Genomic DNA, 25,363 nt, shown 5'->3' with positions numbered 1-25,363 from the left:
CCTTGTACCCATACACTGGCTTCATCGTCATCTCGATCGACGCCATCAGAAGGGTCAACGCCGGCCCGGATTCGGCCGGAGGGTCCGGTAGTCGGAGTGGATATGGGGCCAAAGGCGGAAGGGGTCAACTTGTTCAACTACGGTAGAGCCGGGATTTCCTGGGATAAGTTGCTCATGCAAGGTGAAAAATTCGATGCTGGAACATGGGGATATTGATGGAGACATTTTTGTTTACTTGGAACTAGTTGCCGGGCGAGAGTGTGCGGGACTCTTCTGCTGCAGGGTTGCAGCAGTTCGCTGGAGAGGTGATATGACGTACTTGTGCAGGTGGGCGTAAGAATTACAAACTCTTGATTACCAGATAATCCGGAGATCATTCACGATCGATAGAGTGGAGATAGGTCAGAGATGCTGTCTCAAAGGGAGGGGAAAGCTCAGACGGGAGAGCTATAGGGACGCGTAATACGACTTTAAACTCGTTGCTTAAGGCGGGGAGATGAGCATTCTGTCATTGTTCAGTATCGACTGAGAGCTTAAACAATCATCTCTACTGACAATGTGAGATCATCCGTAGGATTGGGACCGAGGCGTCTAAGAGTTGATTGGCGGTATGAGTGGCGATATTGGACTACTTGATTCAGGGTTGGTCGTGTGAGTTCCAAATCGTTCAACTGGAGCAAGGTATTGTAGCAGCATGTATTTGCAATACCAGGCCGACGGGCAGAAACGACAAGCCGAGTACATCCGGGGGCACTACAATATCACTCAGCATCACCATGATTTGATGCCGCGTCCCCCCCGGTGGCTGAGCGGCCTGTCCAAAGTTTGGGGACCAAGAAAAAAAAAGTCACCTGGTGAGATCTAAATCTCCTGAGCCTCAGGGTCTATCCCGTTCTAGAACGGAGCGTGAGTTAGCAAGGAGACGGAGAAAAAGATAGGGCGAGTGGTCTTTTGATTTGTGCCGAGAGAGTGGAAGAGGGGGGAGAGCCGGCAGATCCGGAGGGTGTGAGGACCCGGCAGTGCCGGCCGCAAGGGCCGCCAAAACCCCGGGTGAGACATAACGCTCGACGCTGATTGATGCGTGAAATGAATCCAAAGAAAAATAAATAGATAAATGATACTGGGCGGAAACCGTTAAACTTTGAAAATAAATAAAATAGAGATAAAAGAAGAGAGATGGCTTGTGCCTAAAGGGGAAAGGCGAAGGGGGAATAATGGAGTTGAGGGCTTGAGGGTGCCCTCGGTATTGAGCAGAGAGAGTAAAGAGTTTGTTTCGGCAATATGGGGCTTCGGAGGGGTCGCGGGACGGTAACCGAGAGCCGAATCCGCAAATCTGGGCTGCTGGGGGCGTTGGTTTATTTTCAAATACCAAGAAAGCTCCGAGCTGGGAAGAAGCTGACAATGGAGAGCATGGCGATTGGGGGGAGAGCTGAGACATTGTGGCCGGAAACGGGAGAGCTGAGGGTATTTTATGGGGAAGAACAATGGGAGCTTAATTGTTTATGAGTGGTGTTGAAACAAGCAAAGTGAAATACAGTTTTTGTCTCAGGAGATTGGAATGTTGTGGTTTGTGGTTGTGGCATGAGGTGAGGGCCGAAATACGGACGGAATACGGCATGTATGGAAGTGTGCATATGCGCATTGCCCAGTTTGGTGATGGTGGTTTTTTGGAGTGCAGATGAGATGCAAGTTGCGCCCGGAGCTAGCCGCGCAAATTTTCAAGAAAACTAGCAAGGGGTCGAGATTTGTTTTGTTTTTTATTATTCCTGGTGTTCTAGTGTTATTCTTTTTATTTTTTGCCCTCGTGCATGGGCGATTTGTCAACGGGAAGACGAAGCTGTTTTGTGGGTGTAAGTACCTGTAAGTGGTTATGGACGGATGAGGCGGTGCAAACGTCAGATGGGCATCAGATCAGACCGGCGATTGCATGAGGCATGATACATGAAGAGAGTAGCAATACTTGAGACACGCGCAATTGCATCGTGCAAGGGAATGTCGCGCACTTGCGCGGAAATGCAGGCTCTGGTTGGGTTCGTGGGAAACGCGCACATCCTTGCGCTTTGTGGTCCAAGCAGCGACCAGGGTGCCGGGACTGGTGACGTCGATCACGATGACTTTTGTGTAATTTTTTTCTTCGTCTTTGCTGTCACCCTTCATCCTTCGTTGGTGTTGTTGACGACGCTAGCTGTGTTTGAGGTAGATTGCTGGCATAAGGAATGCTCCATTCAATCTGCCAAGGAAGATGGAAGCTGTGGGTTGTGTTGTGTTGTGTTCTGCAACTGCGGGATGTTCCATGTTGTTTTTGGAGCTTCTCCGGAAGCAAGTGACCGTGCATGGTTTGAGACTGAATTTCCTGATAGAGATAGATAGAGCGCCCATTCAAGAGGAAATTCCCGCAGCCCAGCCTGACAAAGCAACGGATACCAAATCTGGAATCCAATCTCTGTAATTGTATTGAGTCTTATGTGCTGCTCTGTAATAATCCTCTCAGCAGAATCACTCCTCGACGATGTTTTCGTGGTGACATCACCAGCCCTATGCTCCTCTCCTCCTGTTTTACTGCCCCAACCGTACTAAACAACCCCCTAGCCGTTGCAGACTCTCCTCCCCTAACAATCCCCCCCTAACAGCGTCCAGTAGAGCCCAGCAGAGCCTAGCACAGGCCCTAACATAGGCCTAGCCCCAGCGCCATGGCACTGCCAACAGCAACTGGGCGCCCCCCTCAGAACCCGAGCCTAATCCGCCCGCTCGCATCAGCCCCGGAAATGACTGCCGAGCTGACCCCAATCAGGCAACGGGCGAGGGGCTAGACGAGAGGTGCTAAGCCCGGCAAGGCAAGGAAAGCAGCAAAAGAGAGAAAAAACAAGCCGGCCAAATCAAGGCCAGAAACACGACCGAGTGACGCATTACGTAGCCGACACAGTTGGTTAAAGACGAGATGCCCGGCCATTGTTAAGTCACAGTCAGCGCTGCCTCATTTTGATGCTCAGTTCCCAATTCTTTTTTTTGCCGCTGCCACCGGAATCTCTTTAACCCCTTTAACCTTTGGGACTATTCCGTTGCGAGCTGGTTTAAAGACTCGCGGCTTTTCTGGGGTTTCTGGTTATTGCACGATTGTTATTTTTGGGCAGCTCAGCGTCTTGGTTCTTCTTCTCCTCATCACATCACCTTTCTTACTCTTCTCTACTCTTCTCTCTTCTCGCTCTCGCTCTCCAATCGCCTCTCTTCTTCCTCTCCTCCCTCCTCTTCTTCGAAACGAGCATCACGAATCCATTCTTCCATATTCGCCAATCAACGCAGACGATTTTCCAATTGCTCAGCCCATTTCATACCATCCCATACATGCCCTCGTCGCGATCCGCCATCGGTCCATCCGTCCTTTGTCCAGCGCCCTTCGCCTAGCATCGCATCGCATCGCATAGAGCTGCGTCTCGCCTAGCACTCTTGCTCCATTCGAGGTACGACAACTCGGCAGCGATCAGCAGGTTTTTTTCTCGCCTGCCTGCATCCTCTTCCGATTCATTGCCTTGCTCTCTTTTTCCCGCCAAGGCTCCAATATTCTGTAGGTGAGTCCGACTCTTGCTCTGCTCTGATCTTCCCATTGGCTCCCGAGGTTTGGCTATTCCTGGCTATGCTTCTGTGTTGGCGTATCAAGACAAGGCTCGATATCATGCCGGCGATGCAATTTGCAATTTTTTCACGTCTTCTTCCTGTTTCTTCAAACTGCAAGCCACAGCGGGCTCCTGCAAGCGCTGTGCAGCAACCTCCACCGGCTTCTGGCCTCCCATTGCCTATCATCCCGCCATTCGCTTCGCCCGTCAATGCTGCAACCCTGTTTCCTTGAGGCGAGTGCCTGAGCGTGACATTGCACCTTTGGACACCCTTGGCCAAGATGCCATTGGATCCTCGCTGAGCTTCAGTGGACTCTTGGTGGGCTCCCAGGTGGATGCGAGCTGCCCAACCGTCAACGTCACCACCCATCGACGTGTCCAGCCTGCATTTGTGGATGCTCTGTTGCAGGCTTCATGATTCTGCTCTGGACTCTCAAAGGCCGCTCGCCTGCATCTGCAGCGCTCATGATGGATTCCTTTGGGTTGACATCTGACTATCTTATCGCCGCCGTCTCGCCTCACATAATCACGAGCAACAGACGAGACGGGAGGAGAAAAACCTTGCCTCGCTGCCCAATGACAACACAATTGATTTTTTTTTTCTTGCCATCCTTCACTCGTTTTGCTTCCTCGTCGACTCACTCGCTGCCTCATCGCCCCTCTTATCTTTGTGTCTTGCCAGCCCGTCTTTTTCCCATTCGCCTGATCCTTTGCAAGTTGCCCTGAATCTAGACACAAAAGCACTCTAGTCCTCGAGATCGACACATTTTGCCCTCTTTGTTTTGCTGCCAGCTCGGCACAGCTACCCTTCGTTCTCCTCCCCTCTTCCACTACTCGTACTCAAACCACCCCCGCTGCATTAAGCTCTTACGATCCCGTCTCTCTCCTCTTTTCGTCAGCCCTGCATAGGCGCTCGCTTTTGCTTTTGCCCTCTTTGCCTATTCCTATTCACCGCAGATTGTGCCCTCTCGCCCAGTCTGGCCTCCACCAGCGCTGCTTCGGCAGTTGATAATGGCGGTCTGAGTGGCTTGCTTTGGCTGCCCTTGATGGTCGTGGTCGAAGCTAGCAGACCAGAGATTCCCATCCCGAGAGAGAGCCCCTCCACCCCCTCCCCCAGATTGCCAACATGCCGGCTGGAGCTGCAGTGCAGCCACCATCCTCATCCTCGCGAGCCCATCGACGGGAGTCATACCGTAGCAATAACCACAATGCCGGCGAGAACCAGCGCACTGATGACAATATGCCAGCTTCCCGCGAGTCTGACTCTCGCCATCGCAGACGCCGCCGACGAGACGACTGGGTCCGCACCAGCAACGAGAACATCTTGTACCGCCTGGACGCCCCTGTCGCCGACGCTTCCGCCGCTGCCGTCCCTGTAACTGCCGCAGACGATTCGGCTGACCCCGTCTCGCGCATCCCAACGCCCCCCATTGGGCCCCGAAGGACGCGGCCGCACTCCATCCACGTCGTCAGCTATCCCTCGGGCTACGTGCCTCGTGAGCTTCGGACCAGAACCTCCTCCCCTCGCTCGTCTAGGGCCCGGATCGAATCTGGCTCCAGCCCCGCGCCTAGCACTCCGAGATCTTCGAGGCTTACAACATCTGCCCACCCCAGCACCAGGACTGAGCTTCCCGTCCGCTTGGCCTTGACCCGATTGTTCCAATCACTGGCGAGCAACTCTGTATCCTCAGTCGACGTTCCGCAACACAGCGCATTCCCTGTTGGTATCCAGATCCAAACCGTTCCGGTTACCGAACATCGTTCTGAGTCGACATCTCGCCGTAGTAGCCGAGCCAGTCAACCCCGTAGCAATCACTCGCATCATTCTCACGAGACAACCTCGTCGTCCTCTCGCAGGAGCCGTGAGCCAAAGCAGCAGCAACATAATCAATCCTCATCCACTAGAGATCGTGACGCTGCTCACCACAAGCGAGAACATCGAGACCGTCGAGACAACCGTGACCACCAACCACGGGACAAAACACGGCGCAGAGCAGCTTCGAGGTCCTCCAGGTCGAGGCATAGGCATCGTGCCAGAAGCAACAGCCGTAACCGCCACACCAGCCACCAACCGGGCCAGCAGACAACAGCCCGCCCCCGTCGCTCTTCTCAACAACGCCGCTACCCTCCCAACAGCATGGCTACTGCTAGAGCAGTAGTGCCCCTAGGCGGGTATCAACTCGGCCACCACAACAGCTTTACATCCATCCGCAGCTCAAAATCAAGCGTAAACGCCGTCGTCACCGAGGTGATTAAGCCTGTCGCCACCGGCAGCGGAGTTTCTTGCTCCATTCTCCTTGCCGAACCCAACCTCTTCCTTTCTGGCTTTGACCACAACGGCCATGAGCGCCGAACAGACCGCGCCGGCACTGCCCTCCTGAGAGGCAAGATGCAACTGACCATCAGCAAGAACGTCAAGATCAAGGCTGTCCAGCTGAAGCTGGTTGGCCGCGCACGCACAGAGTGGCCTGAGGGTATCCCGCCGCTCAAGCAAGACCTGTTTGAAGAGGAAAGCCTGCGAACCCAGGTCCTAACCTTTTTCAACGCCCTCAACGAGGGATGGGAGAGTGAATACGGTAACCAGTGCACTTACAAGCTCAAAGGTGGCTCCGCAAACTCAAGTAGCACCGGTCTCAACACTTCGCCTGGTGTCTCACCTGCGGCGTCAATGCGAAATAATCTGACTGCCAAGGAACTCAAGCGACTCTCTCTTCAGAACGTCCAGTCTCGCAGCTTTGGCAAGGGCGAGTCCGGAGTGGTGACTCAAACCCAGGCCAAGGGATTCAAGGTCTTTTACCCCGGCGTCTACGATTATTCCTTTGAGCTTCCCATCGATCACCACCAGCTTGAGACCACCAAGCTGCAGTACGCTTCCGTCAAGTGGGAGCTCCACGCCACCATTGACCGTGCCGGTGCTTTCAAGCCCAACCTGCATGGTGTCAAGGAAGTCCCCATCATCCGACTGCCCGACCAGATGTCGCTCGAGATGTCTGAGCCTATCTCCATCAGTCGCCAGTGGGAAGACCAACTACACTACGACATTATGGTCTCGGGCAAGAGCTTTCCCATCGGAGCCAAGATCCCGATTGCGTTCAAGCTCACTCCCTTGGCCAAGGTTCAGGTCCACAAGCTCAAGGTCTATATCACCGAGTCGGTCGAGTACTGGACCAGCGACAAGCGTGTCACGAGAAAGGACCCCGGCCGAAAGATTCTGCTGCTCGAGAAGACGGCAGGAAAGGAGCTCGCCCCAGAGTGGGCCACCTCCGAGGTTGTGACCCTTCGCGGCGGTGAGCTCACAGAAGAGCAGCGTCGCGTTGCTCGTGAAACTGCCTCAAGAAGGCGAGCCCACGATGCGTTGAAGCAGCGTCGGGCTCCGGAGCCACTTCCGGCGCCGGTGGATAATCTCCTCGGCGACTTGGACCTGGGCCTCGAGAGCATGTGGGGGTCCACCGAGATTGAAGCAAGCGTCCAGATTCCGACCTGCGAAATGATGGCCAAGAACAAGTCCCTCAGACTGCACCCCGATTGCAGTTGGAAGAATGTCAACGTCTTCCACTGGATCAAGGTAAGCTTTTTCCGATGCAATCCCTTCAAAAGCGAGCTTTTTGTGCTAATTACTCCAATCAGGTTGTTATGCGAATCAGCCGTCTGGATCACGATGATCCTTCAGGCACCAAGCGCCGCCATTTCGAGATTAGCATTGACTCTCCTCTCACCATCCTCAACTGCCGCGCTACCAGGGCAAACACATCTCTGCCCGCCTATACCGGTGAGATGAACCGACCGTCTCCGTATCAATCGGCTTGCGGTTGCCCCGATTCGGCAACAATTGCCATGGAGACTTCTCCCAGCTCTTCGACCGGCACTTTGCCAGACCCCGAGGCACTTGCCGATAGCATGCCTGCCCCGCCCCAAGCTGTTCATCTTCAGTCTGGAGCTCCCTCGGCAGGCCAAACAGCAACTGGTCGATCGAGTCCGACAACCTGGTCGCCCGAAGGACAAGGCCGGCCTATTCATTTGCTACGAGCACCCAGTTTCAACCCTCCCGCTTTTGACGACGACACAGCGCCCCCTCCGGCCAGCACCATTGTCGTTGACGGCACTCCTGCCGATATCCCTCCGATCATGACCCCGCCTCCGCAGTATGATGCCGTCGTCGGCACGCCTAGCGTTGATGGCCTTGCCGATTACTTTACCCGGTTGGCTGAGTACGGACTTGGTGATGATCATGAGGGCTCCGGATCAGACGGCGACGAGTCACCAGCTCGCATCTTGGACCGAAATGGTCGCGTCAACGTGGCTCACCCTAGAACCCCCGGCGGCAGAAGGATGCCCAGCCGAAGCATGGAAATCTCCAGACCACCTATCGACCTCAACATCAGTGCTTTACTTTCACGTTCCAACTACGCACGCGAAGAAGCGCAAGTATAATGTTTTTAACCAAATCCTGATTTTTCTTTTTTTACAATATTTATCCACTTTCGCCTTTGGACCAAACGTCGAGGCAAGTCATGTAAATGCATCTGGTGTCATAGACGGTTTAGCGGGGTAACACACACCCCCCTTTCTTTTGTTTTGTTATCGGATAAAGGGATATTTTTGCACATGGGGAATGGCCATCTGTGAAGGTTATTTATGGGTTTGGCGTTTATGGATGGGATGAAAGACGCATCCGCGAGATGTTATTACACATACCCTGGGCTGGAATATGATGGTTTGAATGTGTGCATGGTTATGAACGTGGATCTTAGAAGTTATTATTTATAGTATAGTGTTTTTAGTAATGATGCGACTTGTGCGCTTGAGCTTGCTTCTTACATGGTTTATTCCTTTTGACATTTGTGACTATTTGTAGAAAAGTAACTCAACAACACCGTGACAGGTAAGCTATGATGCGTATATTATTATTAACGCTGAGGCTCATCAAAACATGTTTTAATTTGTCTTATAGAACATCCCACCAGCTAACTCAGGCACATAACTCGCCTTCTTTTAGGCATCCAACCCATTTCCCCACATCATCTCACTCGCTCAAAAGTCCGATTCTTCAGTATTCTCAAAACTCTGGCAATAAACATCTCATCTCACATCATGAATCTCCTGGTCAAATCTCCGTTTCATAAGCACCTTATCCATATATCTCGTAGTACATCTATTTTTCCTTCCAAAGTGCGATTGCTGCCTGGCAAAATACATGTAAGCAACCCGTTCTGCCTAACAAACTCACAAACTCTTCATCTAAACAAGTCTCTACATAGTACTATATAAATCCCCAATCTCAATCAAACCACAACCCCTTCAAACACACTCACAATTACATCCACACGCACACGCACAAACAACCCTCACACCATCCAAAAATGTCCGAACCAACCTTAACCTTCCAGCTATGGGAATTCACCCTCCTCCACGGCAAAGACATGCACTACCTCGTCCTCATCCAACTCACACACAACGAAACCTCGCTCGCCAACCTAAAGCGAAACCTCAACAATGCAATTTCTCGTGGAGAAGTCGTCATTCATCCGCGGGTGTACACGCATCAAGACGTGATCAACATACAAACGTCTGCAATTGACGTGATTAGACTCTTTGAAAGCACGAATGATTGTGTGGATTTAATTGTTGTTAGTGGGGAGTTGGATGTTAAGAAGGCGAGGCATAAGAGTAGAGAGAAGGAGGAGGAGTGGTTTGAGGATGTTTTGGGGGATTCGAAGTTTCCGAGGTGGGAGGGCTTGGGGGGGAGGGTTGTTAGTTTGTTTGAGGGGAGGTATTGGCCTGTGGAGGGTGAAGAGGAGGCGAGTTGAGTGTGTTTCCGATTATTTATTCACCTTTGTGGTGGCTTCACCTTTGTGGTGGCTTTGAAGGGGAAATCGTGCCTCGTGGTTTTGAATCAGAGTGTTATATTATACTCATTTTAAGCAATCCGATTCTCATTCAAACTAATACATATGTCATTGTGAATATAATTAATACTCTGGCTACCAGGGCGCTGATTTGAGGAGGTACTCTTCCAATGTTGTAGGTTTGTCGAATAGAAACTAAATCACCATCGGCATTAGTACAAATGGAAAGAAGTCCTCAATACTCACTTGAGTCGCCTCCAAAGATCGCTTCTTGGCTGATGGACCGAAATACGCAAAGTCTCGGAGTAGTTGCCAAGACTCGGACAATTCCTGCCCCACAGAAGCAGTGTATTCAGAGTCAGACAGATGTTCAAATCGTAAAGTCTTGCCTGTCACTCTCGAAAAGATTTCGCAAACGTCTTTGACTGTGTACCATCCCTCCGCTAGTACAAAGTGCTGTCCTAATGCTTCCGACTTCTTCAAGAGAGATGCAACGACCCATTTGCCTGTGTCACTAGCAACGTCTATCATTGGAACTTCTGTTGTTTCGAGTAGTGGAAGCTTCATAGTATACCCGTCGTTCGTCTGGATGTCTTAATATGAGCATGGATTTCGGATATAGTCGTTGGTTGCGCACCTTTGACAGCATCGCTGTTTTGAAGTTCGTCATGAAGCAGCCGGGGTCTAGGAATACCGCGGGAATACCGATCGAGCGAATGTATTGCTCTACTGTCGCTTTGGACTCGAAATGACGGACATTCGGAAGCTCTCCGCCGCTGACTATGTTTGCATTTAGCTGCATGCAGAATAATATATTAACTGTAGAGTTGACTAACCCGAGGTTGCATTGCAGAGCGTAGACCAGAAGAGTAACTGGACGCCAAAGGACTTGCATGCGTCTGCAATGTATTTTCCCTGCGTTATCTCAACTTGTGCCGATTGAGACTCCCAGACTATCTATGTATGAGTATGGTAAACATCCTCAACGTAGCGGATGTTATGTGACCGACAATTCGTCATGCCAAACACGACGTCAGACCCTTCGATGGCTTTTCTGACTGATGCTTCATCGTTCAAATCGGCCTTTTCAAATTAGATGTTAATAACTGAAGCGAATACCTATACAGGCTACATGCCTGAACCATGTGAACTCCTTGTCGAATTAATGCCACTGATCGAGCATCCTCCAAAGACCGAGTCACACCCTGCAGTTTGTATTCTTTCGAGAGCGACGCATGTTGAAGAATAGATTGGATGACTGAACCGCCTTGATTCCCAGTGGCGCCGAATACTGTCAATAATTTGGACATGATGGATATACACTATTTCCCGTCGCAATCCGATGGAAGGTATTCGATCAGTATTGAATGAGTTATCTGCTTAAATGCCGGAATAAGTTGCAGCATAGCTGATTTGTAAGATCAGACTCATCACATACTCATGCTTTCAAATAATACTACGCTTGTTACTAACACTCCGGTTGCTTTCGCGTGTATCGTCCCTGCATAGAAGTGGATTCTGGACTCCAATGCTAGCAATATTAAGACCTATTAAATCACCTGAAAGATCAAGGAGGGTTGATGTTGCGAGTGGATACTGGCGTCCGAAAGTGACTGTACGAAATGCGGTTGTAGCTTTGTTAAAGACCAGGGAACACATTCTTCATTGGGCCTGACTAACACACAAATGCTTAAATAAAAAAAGGTATGCCTATGTTGTTCTCAGGGTTTCATCTACCATACCTCTAGGGTTGAGTTTTACGTGTGATGCTATGATTGTAGGTCGTCGACGCTGTTCACGCAAAAGGATCCTACATCTTCCTTTAAATCTTCGCTACAGAGCGAGGGGTAGAGCTGAGAATACTCGAGGAAAGCCCAGACACCACGTGCGTTGACAGTCATGAGTACGTCGATCTTTTTGCTATTGCGGGCAGAGAATGCTGTCTTCAAAGCTGGCTTTGATGGTGTGGACGTTCACTGCGCCAATGCGTACATGATCGATCGGTTTCTCCACGACATGTTTAATCAATGAATCAACGAACATATGCATACGGAGGTTGTGTGGATAATAGGCATCGATTCGCAGTGGAGACTATTGCTGTAGTTGTTGGGAGAGTTAATCAACATAAGACTGGGATGTGAGCGAGTCCCAGGCGCAAATCGTTTAGTGTTGTTACTGACTGTATTACAGCCCGATCCGGTAAGAAGAAAATTAAACTTGCAACCCCTGACGTGTCGAAATTCTTCGATAGAGAGAGTTAAAAATGCTATACTGATTGTCCTTTCGAGGTCGAGAGTGTAGAAATTGGAATTGATACAGAGGACACATAAGTCTTCCATGGCATAAGTCCTAAAAGTGACAGGTGATTAACAGGCAGGGGATGGCGGGATATATCCTTTAAGACGGGATATACCCGTTGGTCCCACTTTCAGTCACCAACTTAGAGTCTTCGCCTAATACAGCGAGAGTGCTTTCTACTCCGTAATTCCGCTCAAAAGTCACTGCATTTGCGCCTGAGGCCTCTTTTCGTCCTCCATTCTACCGCTTCTGGGATATACAACGTGCACAACGAAAGCCAAAACTAGACGCTAGATGTTTGACTGATGTTTTAACATCCCGTACTACTCCCTATAGAGACATGGCCCTGTGCCATAAGTGCAAGGCCTTTGACGTCTACGGCGCTATACTTGGTTTGTCCAGCCATGACTCGAATGAAGACGAGCCTCCATCATGCCCCATCAGCAATTGGCACGCCCATCTCAAAGACATTCATGAGTCCTCGCGCAACTGCAATCTCTGCGCTATCGTCATGAAAGGTTGGCGAGAATATCGGCCTGAACTCATCAAGAGTGACCTACAGAATGCCTCGTTCCCCCTAGAAGATCCACCAGAAGATCTCTATGATGACATTGCGACTATCGATGCATATCTCAATGGAGGGGTTGAAGTGGAAGTTGAGCGGATCAATCGCTCAGACGACGGTCGCCACAAAATACAATTCATAATGAGAATCACATGCAATGTGGGTGTCAGAACTTCGTCGGACGGCCATGGCGCGCTAAGTGCTCGATTCAGAATCGCAGATACCGGTTCGTACCTCTGCTGAATGAATTAAGGGGGCTGAAGCACTGACATATCCGCAGACTCTAATAGTGCTTTGCCGTGGGATCGCTTGGCTAGTCAGGATCCTTTGTCTGTTCAAGCTTTTGAGATTTCGCGCACTTGGTTAAAGACCTGTAACGATAACCACAAGTCTTGTGTTGCCGTGTCTGCTCAGCTGCCAGCTCGCTTCTTGGACATATCTGATCCTGCTGATGCTACCCAAGTTTTCCTGAAAGAGCTGCGAGACTTTAAACACGGCACAGATAGTCGCTATGTTGCTCTCAGCCATTGCTGGGGCACAGGCCCGAATCTGTGTACGACTCGGTCAACTTTACAAAAGCACAAACAAGGAATTAAGGTATCCGAACTGCCGCCCACATTCAGGGATGCTGTGAATGTTGCGAGAAACCTAAGCGTGCGATATCTCTGGATCGACTCTCTGTGCATAGTCCAAGATGACACGCACGATTGGCAAGTGGAATCCGCCAAGATGGCTTCAATATATCGAGACGCCTATTTCGTCCTTGGCGCTGCTTGCGGCGAGTCTGACGCTCAGGGCTTTCTTCATGCGCGCTATTGGCAGGATGTAGTTACGCTTACACCCTTGGACAAAGGTACAACTTTGGCCCTACAACTCCTACCCCCAGAGACAGATGAAGATCATGTCGACCCGGTTTCACAAGAACCCCTGAGTAAACGCGCTTGGTGCCTGCAGGAGAGATATTTGCCCCGAAGAATGCTGTTGTATGGATCCCAGCAGATCCTATGGGAATGCCAGAAGATGAGCGCGAGCGAAGAGGGCGACATAAGGCTGCATGACGGCAGCCATCTAGAGCGGATCTGCAAGACGGCAAACATACCGGCGTCTGTCCTTGCACGTACATGTAGGGAGCGCTATGAAGGAGACAAATATGTGAATTATGTCGACTGGTATAAAATGGTTGAGGACTATACTGGACGTTTCATCACAAAATCTTCTGATCGGCTGCCTGCCCTAAGTGGTTTGGCCAAGGCTGTATCTCAATCATCCAAAGATGAATATCTTGCAGGCCTGTGGAAGAACGGCCTGATTGAGGGTCTAACTTGGTGCGGGAGTCAAGGAGCCGAGAAGTTAAAAGAGCCCGAAGAGTACATCGCCCCATCATGGTCCTGGGCATCCGTCACTGGAACAGTCCGGTTTCCTATATACACCTGGTATGAGCGAGCCCGCTGGTCAGCCAACATGTCCGATTTCGAGCCACTGGCTGAATACGTGAGCCATTCATTCGACCTTCTGGACTTGGACCAACACGGACGCCTCAAGGGAGGATGGTTACGCATCAATGCGCCTCTGTTCCCAATCACATCTCTAGAGCCTCTCCAGAGCTCGCCACCAAGTCTCGTTTTATACTTTGGCGTGGCCCCAATGAGATCTCCCTTTACAGATAAAACAATCGGGGTGCGGCTGGAATCCTCGCACGAAACAATAGAGGCTTGGCTAGAAGGCGGATTCGACAAACCGCATGACGAAAACGTCCCCCTCAACCAACTCTTCGTCGTCTTCTTAACTCGGCTACCATTGATCCTCGAAAATGGCTTCATGGAACACCGATTCGGCCTCATTGTCGAGAAGGCGGGAGACGGCGAGCAGTACCGGCGCGTTGGCTTCGTTGACGGGCTTGTTCTGCGGAAAGTGTATACTCCTTTGAAGAGGTGGGCTTTGAAACTTGCAGGTGATCCTGACGCAGATGCATATGGAGTTGCGGGATTCCGACGGCCTTTACAGGATGGAGATATGCATGATTTGGACGAACGTCCAAACAGACTAGCATATGATGCGTTGTGGGTTTCGGGAACCGATATTACCCTAGTGTAATGAGACAATCAGTCCTTCATTTGATCAACCTAATAAATACACTTGAATCTTATAAAACTGGGTAATTCATTCGACTAGATAAGCAAAACGTACTACTTTGTTAAACAGCACTATTAAGTAACTCTCAGCTTTGTGCCAAGTAATAATTCCAAGATTGGCCATATTTATTACTGTTATAGTTAACCCGATCTCGTCATTCCACAGTGCTCTATACATCAAAAAACATTATAGCTCATGAGCTATAAAGCAGAGGGCATGATTCAAGAAATATAGGGAGCTTTGTATAGCTTAATAAATAAATAACACTTCTGGGATAATACCAAGGTGTAGGATTCTTCGACAAGGATAGCGTCTGTTTGCTTATGTCGAAATATTATCGGATTAAATCACGGCTATGTAATATAATAATACAAGTGTGAAAGCGTGAAAGTCTCGTCTCGTCTCGTCTCTGATGCGTATGGTACAAGTATATTCGACTGAAATTCGATATATCGTCTATAAGGCGACTGAAGCAGAGTTGTATAATCCAAACAGTCAAAGAGACCGGGTAAAGGTGGCGTATTAAACAATTATATATCGAATTTCAGTCATGCAGCGTAATGTCGTCGATGATGCCCATGATGCCGTAGAATCTGGGTAAAGGGGTGAAAATTATAATCCGCGTTGTGGCGTCGGGACCTTGGTCCAGTCTTTGCAAAGACCAAATACTGTGCGGCAAAACTTGCCATACTCGACTAGCAGATCGAATTTCCGCCATGAGCCCAAGGCATGATGGACAAGCCGGGCATCTGGATCCGTAATAGGCTTCGAACCCATGTTTCCGTAGGATCCGCGGCCGGGGCTGTAGAACGTGTCAGTCTCCACGACAAATGGTCAAGCGTAAACGCTATTTACCTGAAGCCAGTAATCGGCAAAATCAAAGCATCTGCCACGAGCTTCGTTTTGCCTCCGTCTTTCAGCCCAGTGAGGGCGTTCCACCTAAATTCATTGTCATGCTCCAGCCACAGGAGAGTAGCCAGCGTGACAGCAGCAGGACCGGTTCGTGTGAGAGGGTCGGCCCTGTTAGGGTCATTCATAGTCGCATTCTTTTCCAGGTCCACCTCGTCATAAAGATTGTCCATGAACTGCTTCAAGGCCGGGTGCCCAGGAGCAGACGCCAGCGCCCATTGAGTAAGCTGGATCGGATACGTGTATCCCATCCGCCAATAGGTGTTTGTATTTGGATCTGTGTCAGCTTCAAGCCCCCAGATAAGGTTAACGGGCTGTTTGCCATTGGCGGAAGGCGAAGCAGCCTCCTCTTCGGGATTCTTGAAGCCGTAGCTTTTCCCGGTGATATCATCAATCCATCGAGCAAGATCTGACGGGCCGACCCAATCCGCCGGGTGCCGGAGAGGTTCTGTGTCAATGTCGGCATACTACAGTGGGTTAGAGGCGATTGAATTTTGAAGGTGGGAAGAATACGGCCCATGGCCTCGTCAAGAGCAATACGTACAATTCCTCCAAAGTATAGGCACGTCACGATGCGGAAGATGTCTGCCCTCTCGACGGGGGTGAAGATTGCGTTGAAGTCCTCGACAAACCCCTCGTCATACTTATCCATGAGCATGGCTATTCCCTCGTCGTCCCAAAAGAAGTACGCCATAGGCTCACTATTGTCAGGAGACGTGGAATACTCAAGCCACCGCTCGACCCATGGGACGACATCAGGCTTCCAGGTGTTGACCTTGGACGAAGCTCCGGTCTGATGCATCAGAAGTGGAATGTTGGAAAAGGCCACCTGCCGTTCGCGTGCGAAGAGGGCGGCCGTAGACGCCAGGCTTGCAGCCTCGACAATGTCTGTTGGCGGCGTCTGGTCGTCGGCGAGCCAGCTCGGAGGAATGTACCATGCTTGGCGTTGATGTCAGCAGCAAACTCTCGTAGAAAAGTTACAACTCTGTGGTTTTGAATTTGACTCGGGTTATGTCATGCCACCAGACCCGAACGCCACAAAGTTAACAGCGGCTTACCTCCTCCAACTCCATCGAATGAGTGAATGTGCTTCCATACTAAAGGATACTGTTGTTCCAGCAGCCGGGCGTCAAACTGGGGGATTTCTTTCCGCTGGCCGCCGGAGGAGAGAAGCCAGAATGCCGCAGCAAAGGCCAGGGCGGACAGCAGCATGAGCCGCAGCCGCCGGCGCAACAGACTATGGGGGAGCAACATTTGATTTGGCTTATGGGAACAAATCAAATGACCTGTTACGCGGCGGGAATACGTCCTTCGTAAAGACGCTGTAACTCCGAGCACAGCAAAACTGATGATAGTACAATCCAGGCTCACAAGCACGTGGGCTCAAACGAGTTTAGTCCCTTCGCGGGGGATTCCCGACAACTTGCAGCAGTAAAGCAAGCACGAGATACGAGACAATTTAGACGACTGTCTGTTTTTGACAGGATGACACGCACGAACAGTAGCTCTGTTCTGTTCTGGAACAAACCGGCGAGGCTCAGACGGTGCTTTGACCAAGGCAAGGCAGAGCACAAGCCACGAGCCAGAACCCAGAGAGAACAAGGCCAAAATCCAACACGTCGCAGATTCTTACAAGCACCGCCAGACACAAATAAAATCAGGGGCCAGACTGTGGTTCTCGGCCCTTCTCCGAGCTGGCAGGGGGGGGGCATTCATTCGGCTACTGGCACAGGTAAGCCCTGGATCGGTGGCCCGAAGCTGCGGCTGTCGTAGCAACTACAGTAGTTTGGGCGCCAACAGTGGCGCAGCCGAGCCCGGGCGCTGAAGAAGGTGAAGGACGGGCGGTGCTTTGTACGTAAAGATGATGCGGGAATGGCATTGGATGGAGTCGTAGTTGGAAAAGGCGTGGAAGAGGCGAGGAGGAGGAAGAGTAGTATGGAAAAAGGAAAAAAGGAGGAGGGACAAAGATGAGGCAGAAATTCGTGTACCTGGGTACCGTACACAGCGCCTGGTACCTTCCGCTGGAAAACTCAGTCTGCCGCACCTTCCCTTCGGCCTGGGGCGTCCGCGGGAAGCAGCCTGGATGGCACCTGCGCGATGCCATTTGCTGGCGCGCGGGCTCGCCTAGTCCCGACCAGGCATCGATACGGCGACTAGCTCCTTCCCCCGGCGCAGGCCCAGGCAAGTGCTAAGGTAGTGCTAAGGTAGCACCTCCCGCCAAGTATCCCACAAGGCACTTTCAGGCCGCGTCCCGGCAGAGTCTCGACTTGCGAGTGACTTGTGTGCTTAGCTCCAGATTCGAAAAAGCTTGGCACTGCAGATCCAAAAAGCTTAGCCATGGCATGTACTCCGTACATATCCCGAGTCTCGTCTGAGTACCGGGTACCTGTGGTTTGCCTTTTGCTCAGGTCACTCTTTTTTTATGATTTGTATGGGCTCGATCTCCGTCGGAATTAAGTATGCCATCCATACTGAATCAATGAGATGACGACTCCCCAGTGTCTAAGTCGTGAATAGGATCTTGTGTCACTGTGAATTGGACTATTGGAGGCTAAATTGAATATGTAGAAACAAAAGAAATATTCCAAGGCTCTATTAACGGGTATTACTGAAATACAACTAACCAAACTATAGATGTACATGGTGAAACATGAGAAGAAATAAAAGAAACGAAAAAGAAAACGCGGGAGGTCCTTTCCTTCTGGACCCTACATAACCTCGCGTATGTTGTGCCTGTTGCCCTATGTGTGCACTTGTGTGCTGTGTGTCCGTGTTTTTTGTGATTGTGAATGTGTTTGTTATACGAGTGACCGATCCCCCATGCAATTACACCATACCCGCCTCACAATTAATCTCCTCCTGACCAACAGTGCCACTGCGACGCCCACGCAAAAGAACACAACCTGGTGCAGCCTCCGGCCCAGCGACGTGATGAATCTAGCGTCGTACGAGTGCCAGGATGAGCTTCCCAAGTGCTCGAATATGGGGGTTGTTACCCGCCCGTTGAGGCTGTGCATCGGTCCGGGAAGGATCTTCAGGCTGCTCCGGTCAGGTTGGGCGGCGTGGATGACCGAGGCATAGTGGCAGCCCGTGCTGAACATGACAGTCGCGTAGGGGAGGCCCAGCCAGTGCTTGTTGTAAGTGGCCAGGTTGTTGACAATATCGCCGACGAAACTGTTGCGCCTGCTGGACATCATGAAGCCAACGGAGAAGCCGACAGGATGAGCTTCAGGCGCCACGAAACTGAATCGTCGAAGAGGGCCGAGAGCGCGTGTGCATTTGAGGTCCATGTCGAGCACGACGCCGCCGTATTCATAGAGAAGCATGTAGCGGAGAGCGTCGATTCGTTCAACCGGGTATGTGTAACTGTCCCACATCTCCTTGAGGTCGGGGAACTTGTCCTCGACGAATTGAGCGGCAGTGTCGTCTGTCCACACGTGAGTTTCCCAGCCGGGATGGATGTCGATGCAGCTTTGAACCGTCTCCTTCCACTCTGTCCTCCATTGGGTGCCATGTCTGCCGAGGGCGATGTGGTGTAAAACGGGGGGCACGAGGTCCTCATAAGGGGATGCCGAGAGCTGGTTTATACTGTAGTTGGAAAATGTGACATCGAAGTTATCTCGCTCTTGTGAGAGGAGGAAGCTTTCGCGATGGGCTCGCCAGTGGAGCGGAAGGGCGGCGAGCGTCCATGAAGTGTAGAGGAGATGGCGGAAGCAGAAGATGGCTGAGAAGAAACTCAGTATCGCTAGCCAAAGAAAGGTTCGCGCTCTTCTTTCGCTTTTGTCGTTGGCAGATCCAGAATCGTGGAGTTTAATCATGATGCCAATGCTAGATAACTAGCGTTGGGAGATGGAGAGGAAGGAAAGGGGGAAAGAGACAAATGGATGAGTGACTGGAATGTGTCTCGGGTTCCAGGAAGAAAGAAAAAGAAAAGAGCGATGGTGAGGTTTTTGTTCGAGTTGTAATACGCCAGGAAAGGAGAGAATTAGAAGAATAGGAGCATTATTTGAACATTAAAGTTTAGTTGAACATGTTTTGTGTCAAGGCAGAGAGGCGTGTGGGTAAAAAAGGAGGGAGTTGTTTTGGTTTTCAAACTGGAGTAGCGGCTTTGAATCTGAGGACGAAGAGCCCTCGCAACACCATTACTCGATTTAGCTCATCTAACCAAAGTCGGGGCCTCTCGTACTTCCGCTCTTATTCTGACATAGCCCCCGTTCCACTCGTTGAATCTCAGTAGCGCGTCATTGGACAATGCACACCTTGCAAAAAGGAGCTGGCACCCACAGCCAAGACACCAAGTACGAAAGAGCTGGCGTGGATCGCTAACCGTACCCGTGATTACGGGCCAATCCTACACCCCTCCACTCCCATTTCCCCTGTACGGCGTCAATCCTGAGAAGAGTTCGACAAATTAATCCAGTGGCAGTACAGTACGTACTATTCGGATTGAGAGAATTGAATGAGAGATGCTGAAACATGAGGTCACAGCTCAGAGTGTGAGTTGTCTCAACAGTGCTTACGGACTAAGAATATCTCGTCTACTTGGTTGACAAGTGTTGTCAGGGGACATACATGGGCGCTTCTACTAATCAAGAATATATTTTCGAACAGAGCGTGATCACCAAGGCCATTGTCTATTAGTCGACCATGTCTATTAGTGAGATGGAGAAGCTGAGTGAGTCAGGGCGAAGAGTGTCAAGTCCTTGTATCTTTTGTTCGACCCTGTGCGCGCCACGATATGCCCATTCGTGGGATTGGCCCGTCAGAGTGACATGATGAAGCCACGCTAACTCCTATCGCTTATTACCCATCAGCAGCTTAAATTTGCCCCCAAAAACGAGATGGGACTCTGGTCTGGTCAAGGTAACAAGCCATGCGCATGAAAAACACTCGTTCGTTGTAGGGCTGCCAAATAAGCCCTAGCAAGCGCGCGGCGTGCCAAAACCACGCAAGGCGAGTCCGCCAAGCAAGTGCCAGGTAAGGCCGTCGCAGCAATTACACGTACCGACCCGGGAAACGGACCCTCTTTCGTTCACCTCATGCAACATCATTGCCGAATTGGAGCTTGGAGCTGTGCAGATTTCGGCATCTCGGCATGGGGTGGTGGCGGTCTTGGCCGGAACGCAGGCTTGGCTTTCTTGGAATGAGAACTTGAGCTCGGCACATGCCTTGTAGAGACGAGACGGGTACGGTACTTGGGGCTCTCGGCTGAATACGCTTATAATACGACTGTTGATTTTAAAAAACGAACCATGTCTTGGCAGGTTCCGCCATGTGAAAGGGACATGGACGGCTTGTCTCAGGGTGTGGGGGGCGGCTGTGTCGTTGTATCGGCTTCAGCTTTGCAATATTGGTTACACGAGGAAGCCGTGCAAAAGAGCCGCAAGAGACTGGTACCCGAACACTACTTGTACTTTTCAACAGGGTCCTTGTCATGCTAGTACGAAGCAGGTACGAATCCAATGGGACAAGTACCCGGTGCCTTTATATCAAGCCTGCAAGTGTCATCACTGGTTTGACAGGGATCGGGCGGGTCCTGGCGAGCTAAATGCCTTGCCTTACCACGCTCAAAGTTCCAAACTTCATTTGTCATTTGCTCATCCTGTTGCACTTTTGCGGTAGAAGGCCGGTGTGGCACGCCCCCCAGCGAATTGGCACGCTCTGAAATACTGTAAGATCCCTGGCTCTGTAACCCACGGCTCAGGATTGGGCCAAAGCTGCAGTCAAGCTTTTGTGGCGGCGAGCCAGCCTGGTTCCAGAACGAATAAGCCATGAGGCGGTGCTTGTGTAGCTGTTTCCGGGTCCCAATGCCAATGCCACGTCGGTTCAGGCCCAGTTTGGCACAGTTTACTCATCAGTCTTACTTCTTCAAACTAGGAGCTGGAACGTTTGGGCACTGACAAGCACATTTTCAACTCGCGAGTCCCGCTCTAAGCGGCTTAAACAGTCCCTTATTTTGTTATCCCCCTTCCTTCTTCCTCTCGTTTCCCTCGTGACTTTTTGTATTTTATTTTTGTCACAAGCACGTGCTGGCCATGGCGCGCAAAATCCGCGATACCAAAGTCTTCAAGGCTTGCTATTGGCTTGTGGGCACGCGAAGCCGACGCCGCACCCTGCTTCGGGTAGCCATCGTCATACTCGTCATCCCTATTGTCTTACAATGGTTCCTCGCCTATATCGTTGGTAGTGATGCACGCCTGCTGCCACCAGAACTGCTACGGTCAAAGAGCCTCCTGGTGGTGACGGCGCATCCCGACGATGAGTGCCTCTTTTTCTCGCCCACCATCCTGGGCATCCTCGATAGGAACCGTGCCATCAATGGCGGGTTGCTAGTCATGTCGACCGGTTAGTTTGTCCTTCCTCTTGGCTCCATTTTCCCCGCATTAGACGAGGCTATGCTAAGACAGTCGTCACTTGCGACGTGTGCCACTATTTAGGAAACAATTATGGCAAAGGCGAGACGCGCAAGCAAGAGCTAAAAGGCTCATGTCAAGCCTTAGGTATCAACCCATCGAGATGCGAGGCGTTGAACCACCCTAGCCTCCAAGACAATCCCCGGGTGTGGTGGGATACAAACCTCATCCAGGCCATCGTGAGGGAGTATGTCAAGAAGTGGGAGGTTGACGCCGTAAGACCCCTTGTCCCCTCTCTTTCACAAGCTTAGCTCGACGTACTGTGGGATGCTGACGTACATTAACCAACTGCATAGATAATTACCTTTGACGAAGGTGGTGTGTCTGGACACATCAACCACAGAGCTGTCAGTGCAGCTGTTAGGTACGCCACTTCCTTGCATTGTATCCTGAGCGATTTCCTTGCATTGTTTTCTAAGCGATGTAACGCAATTCATCATCTACTTGAACTGCACTGACTCCTCACCGTGTTATAGTGAATATGTGTTGGGTGACAAAGATGCTCCCCCAGCATATAAGCTTGTCACCACGGCAGTTCTCAGGAAATATACTTTCTTGTTCGACCTGCCATTGACAGCGCTGTCTTTTACTTGGCGAATCATCTCTGCGATTTTTTATCCGTCCACAAAAGCCAGCCCAGAGATTAGCTCAAAGGCTCTGTTGGCCAATTCGTGGCATCGTTATGTCATGACGCGCGGCGCCTTTGCCAGTCATGAAAGCCAGTATACGTGGGACCGCCACTTGTACATGATCCTCAGCCGATACGTCTGGTTCAATGATCTCAAGAGAATACCGACTCAAATAGGATCATCATAATCATCATCATAATAGTAATTAACATAATAAAAAGGTTTAGCTTAATCGCCGATCTAGTTCCAATGACATGGTGAAATGCCGCAACCGGTCACTAATACGAGCAGGGGACTTTGAGAGAGTGGCATGAGCTAGTGTGAAGACAGACAGTCTAGCAATCTGGAGTCAATTCGTTCATAGCAGCTTTCTCTCGGCCCCAGCAGGCATCAAAGCCTTTCCTCTGTGGCGCAATTGGCTAGCGCGTCTGACTGTTAATCAGGAGGTTGGAAGTTCGAGCCTTCCCGGAGGAGACACAAACAGCTGTTTTTTTTTTTTCTTTCCTGTTTTCTTTTTTGTCCAATCAACTAAGGCTTCAAAGACTCGGTCGGTAAGAATAGCCTCAAGTTGTCAAGGGCCAACGCCAATGAAACGTGCAATGTTGTCATATGTTAGCTCGGCAATAGTTTGAAGGAGGATTCGCTTGGCGGTCTGCATGAGCTATACAATGCAACCCTGCTCATTCACACAACTAGACTGCATCTTAGTTACTCTTTATCTTGGTTCTAGATCTTCTTAGAGCCACTCCTCCAGAGAAGCACGCCATTGATGGAGCATGGATCAACTACCGGTAAGAACGTTCGTTAAAAAGTTCTTTATCCAAACAAGTTCCCTCATTTTATCAAGCTTGGACCAAAAGTCCAGCGCAACTTCAGACCAAACACTGGCATTCAGGTGAAGATATGCCAAGAGCAAAGCATCTCCGGTCAAGCTTCTCCGGTCCTGCACTAGCCAATAGGGCTGGGCCCACCTTGAAAACAAGAGAAAAAGTTGAAGCTGAACGAAGGGCTGATTCTTGGCTTTTGGGCTGGAGCCAGGGTTCGCAGCGAGCTAACGGAATACGACGGTAAGCCAATAAGCCAAAGGACATGGTTAAAATGAGGGTTGTGGGCCTTGATTCAGCCCAACGCCAGTGGTCTTCAACAAAGGTCGAGCTGTCGCGACTTTATTTTCTCTAGTCTTGATGTCGGTTATTTTGGTAGTCTGGGGTGGGCAGACATTTCGATTCATACAACCAAGTCTGGTTACATATGTATGTATGTCGGTAAATATAGTGTCTTGTGCTAGGCAAGGCTGAGAACCAAGACGTTAGACTGTGCGGTGCGGACTTTTACCGCATAGCGTCCCCATCTGACCCCCATATTGTCAGTGCACTTCTGACGCGATTGCAAAAAAGAATTTGTGACAGATGCGGCACCCCAGATGCTGTTGTCCCCAGAAATGGCAACGCCTTGAGAGGTACAGTGATAAGCGGCCTCCCCCTTGGCAGTGACACGGGCATTTAGCTTCGAAAGTTGCGACTCAAAAGATATAAGCTCCTGTTATACTAGGAGTTCGCCGCCCTACGAGCCTTAAAGGGGGATCCCCTTGAGCCCTAAGTTATCAAGTTCCAGAAAGCTTGGCTAAAATAGGAACATCAAGAGAGACTTGACCGGGTGCTAACTTTGGGTCTCAACCCCTGCAGTGATTGACGTGGTACTATTCCGAAAGGCAGTGCCGAGCTGAGTTGGGGTGTCTTCTTATCAACTACGAAATACAGAATATAGTTTGATGATAGGGGCATGTGGGTATTTCTCCGATGATCATATTCACACCATCTACGGGTAACTATGTGAATACGAAGATGGCTTGGAAACCATAGCATGAGACAATTCACTTCAGTGCGAGTCAAGAATTTTTAGTATCAATAAAAAAGTAATTCGAAGCATCAGTGGCTTCGATCTCCATTCAAAGTATTATGAATAGTTATCTTAGGCATGAACTCGTTGACCAGATAATTTTAGAGGGTACCTGCGTCGGAAGAACACCATGCCTTGACGCGCTGCGGAACTCCGACTTTGATCTCAGGGGCATGATACCTTCTAGATACGGATATCGGCTGTGTATGGTTGTGGTGTATACTTCTCAAGTAGTACAAGCGTAGATGGCCCCTTAAATAAGACTATATGTGTGAAAGTTAAAGTATGATCTATCAGAGAACTCAAAGCTGATCACAACATTTGAACGTAAGTGTTGATAGGGTTGGGCTTCATCTCGGGCACCAAGCCAGGCATCAACACCAAGGCATCTTATGTCCATCTACAGTAAAGCCTCTACGTAAACTTAGCAGTCGGCCTCCCCCACAGATGCAAAGCTGAAATGATAATTATTATAGGGGTTGTGATAGTGAAACGAGTACTTTTGTTGAGAAGGGGATAGAGATGATGTATCAGTACAATGTCAGAGTGGTAGGTTTGATGTACTCATTAAAGGGGTAGCCTATTACGGTAGCTAACATGAGTAGCGAGCCTCATATCACTGTTAAGATTTGTAAACATGAATAATAACTTAGGTATACATCGGATCTTGGCGGCCTCTCAGCTCGATGACCATGGCTGATTGTATACCAAGGACGAGACCGTAACTTGCCAACCAGAGAGAATGACGGTGCTCCAACGTGAATATGAAATTTTCCAGCACTTTCTGTGGGGTGAGCTATCCACAGTCTTGCAATGACTCGTCTACTTTTCATCACATGTTCTAGATGCATTAAGAATGTAATTCTATTAACGATAAAAGCTACGCTTGGTAGAGTACACTCATGAAATTCTTGTCACCTTCTTAGTACAGTATTATCTCTCAAGGACAACAACGCGCTCAATCAATATTTGAGTTGGATAAATGGACGCTGCGGGGATATCAAAGGACGGAATTCCCGTTGTTCTCGCAACATCGCAATACCACAGGAGAGAAAAGAAT

At 50.2% G+C, this 25,363-nt stretch overlaps 8 protein-coding genes and 1 non-coding gene across 9 annotated transcripts; 5 read left to right on the top strand and 4 right to left on the bottom strand.

Annotated features, from left to right (window-relative positions):
* Positions 1 to 3,101: 3,101 nt before the first annotated feature.
* V8C40DRAFT_247580 (uncharacterized protein) lies at positions 3,102 to 3,677 on the bottom strand. The gene has a single exon (XM_083216363.1). The coding sequence runs from the start codon at positions 3,600 to 3,602 to the stop codon at positions 3,399 to 3,401; it is 204 nt and encodes a 67-aa protein (XP_083071917.1). The 5' UTR covers positions 3,603 to 3,677; the 3' UTR covers positions 3,102 to 3,398.
* Positions 3,678 to 4,737: 1,060 nt separating this feature from the next.
* On the top strand, positions 4,738 to 8,042 carry V8C40DRAFT_275339 (or S-antigen, C-terminal domain-containing protein; the record flags this gene model as incomplete). Its single annotated transcript, XM_083220696.1, has 2 exons — positions 4,738 to 7,176; positions 7,239 to 8,042. The coding sequence occupies 2 exons, from the start codon at positions 4,738 to 4,740 to the stop codon at positions 8,040 to 8,042; spliced, it is 3,243 nt and encodes a 1,080-aa protein (XP_083071916.1).
* A 1,550-nt stretch (positions 8,043 to 9,592) lies between these two features.
* Positions 9,593 to 10,767, bottom strand: V8C40DRAFT_266770 (NmrA/HSCARG family protein; the record flags this gene model as incomplete). The annotated part of the gene is made up of 6 exons (XM_083219789.1): positions 9,593 to 9,652; positions 9,704 to 10,042; positions 10,095 to 10,237; positions 10,294 to 10,410; positions 10,468 to 10,540; positions 10,600 to 10,767. 6 exons carry the CDS (start codon positions 10,765 to 10,767, stop codon positions 9,593 to 9,595), a joined length of 900 nt encoding a protein of 299 aa, XP_083071915.1.
* A 1,184-nt stretch (positions 10,768 to 11,951) lies between these two features.
* Positions 11,952 to 14,706, top strand: V8C40DRAFT_32552 (HET domain-containing protein). Its single transcript, XM_083222837.1, has 2 exons — positions 11,952 to 12,546; positions 12,601 to 14,706. Exons 1-2 carry the CDS (start codon positions 12,096 to 12,098, stop codon positions 14,412 to 14,414), a joined length of 2,265 nt encoding a protein of 754 aa, XP_083071914.1. The 5' UTR covers positions 11,952 to 12,095; the 3' UTR covers positions 14,415 to 14,706.
* Positions 14,465 to 17,285, bottom strand: V8C40DRAFT_247572 (glycosyltransferase family 32 protein). Its single transcript, XM_083216362.1, has 4 exons — positions 16,421 to 17,285; positions 15,907 to 16,301; positions 15,309 to 15,829; positions 14,465 to 15,255 (listed from the first exon to the last, which is right to left on the bottom strand). Exons 1-4 carry the CDS (start codon positions 16,614 to 16,616, stop codon positions 15,066 to 15,068), a joined length of 1,302 nt encoding a protein of 433 aa, XP_083071913.1. The 5' UTR covers positions 16,617 to 17,285; the 3' UTR covers positions 14,465 to 15,065.
* Positions 17,286 to 17,895: 610 nt separating this feature from the next.
* Positions 17,896 to 19,485, bottom strand: V8C40DRAFT_247571 (glycosyltransferase family 32 protein). The gene has a single exon (XM_083216361.1). It carries the CDS (start codon positions 19,178 to 19,180, stop codon positions 18,161 to 18,163), a length of 1,020 nt encoding a protein of 339 aa, XP_083071912.1. The 5' UTR covers positions 19,181 to 19,485; the 3' UTR covers positions 17,896 to 18,160.
* Positions 19,486 to 20,897: 1,412 nt separating this feature from the next.
* On the top strand, positions 20,898 to 22,636 carry V8C40DRAFT_247568 (PIG-L family deacetylase). The gene is made up of 4 exons (XM_083216360.1): positions 20,898 to 21,707; positions 21,800 to 21,990; positions 22,072 to 22,139; positions 22,252 to 22,636. The coding sequence occupies exons 1-4, from the start codon at positions 21,398 to 21,400 to the stop codon at positions 22,589 to 22,591; spliced, it is 909 nt and encodes a 302-aa protein (XP_083071911.1). The 5' UTR covers positions 20,898 to 21,397; the 3' UTR covers positions 22,592 to 22,636.
* A 168-nt stretch (positions 22,637 to 22,804) lies between these two features.
* Positions 22,805 to 22,878, top strand: V8C40DRAFT_t138. Its single transcript has one exon. It is a non-coding gene; the product is annotated as a tRNA-Asn (tRNA).
* Positions 22,879 to 22,943: 65 nt separating this feature from the next.
* On the top strand, positions 22,944 to 23,824 carry V8C40DRAFT_247564 (uncharacterized protein). Its single transcript, XM_083216359.1, has 2 exons — positions 22,944 to 23,195; positions 23,252 to 23,824. The coding sequence occupies exons 1-2, from the start codon at positions 23,174 to 23,176 to the stop codon at positions 23,473 to 23,475; spliced, it is 246 nt and encodes an 81-aa protein (XP_083071910.1). The 5' UTR covers positions 22,944 to 23,173; the 3' UTR covers positions 23,476 to 23,824.
* Positions 23,825 to 25,363: the final 1,539 nt, after the last annotated feature.

The sequence above is a fragment of the Trichoderma camerunense genome (assembly GCF_050948025.1).
Source record: "Trichoderma camerunense strain CBS 138272 chromosome Unknown V8C40scaffold_11, whole genome shotgun sequence".
Taxonomy (NCBI): domain Eukaryota; kingdom Fungi; phylum Ascomycota; class Sordariomycetes; order Hypocreales; family Hypocreaceae; genus Trichoderma; species Trichoderma camerunense.
The sequence above is the reverse complement of the archived record's forward strand: the minus strand, read 5'-3'. Positions and strand labels throughout refer to the sequence as shown.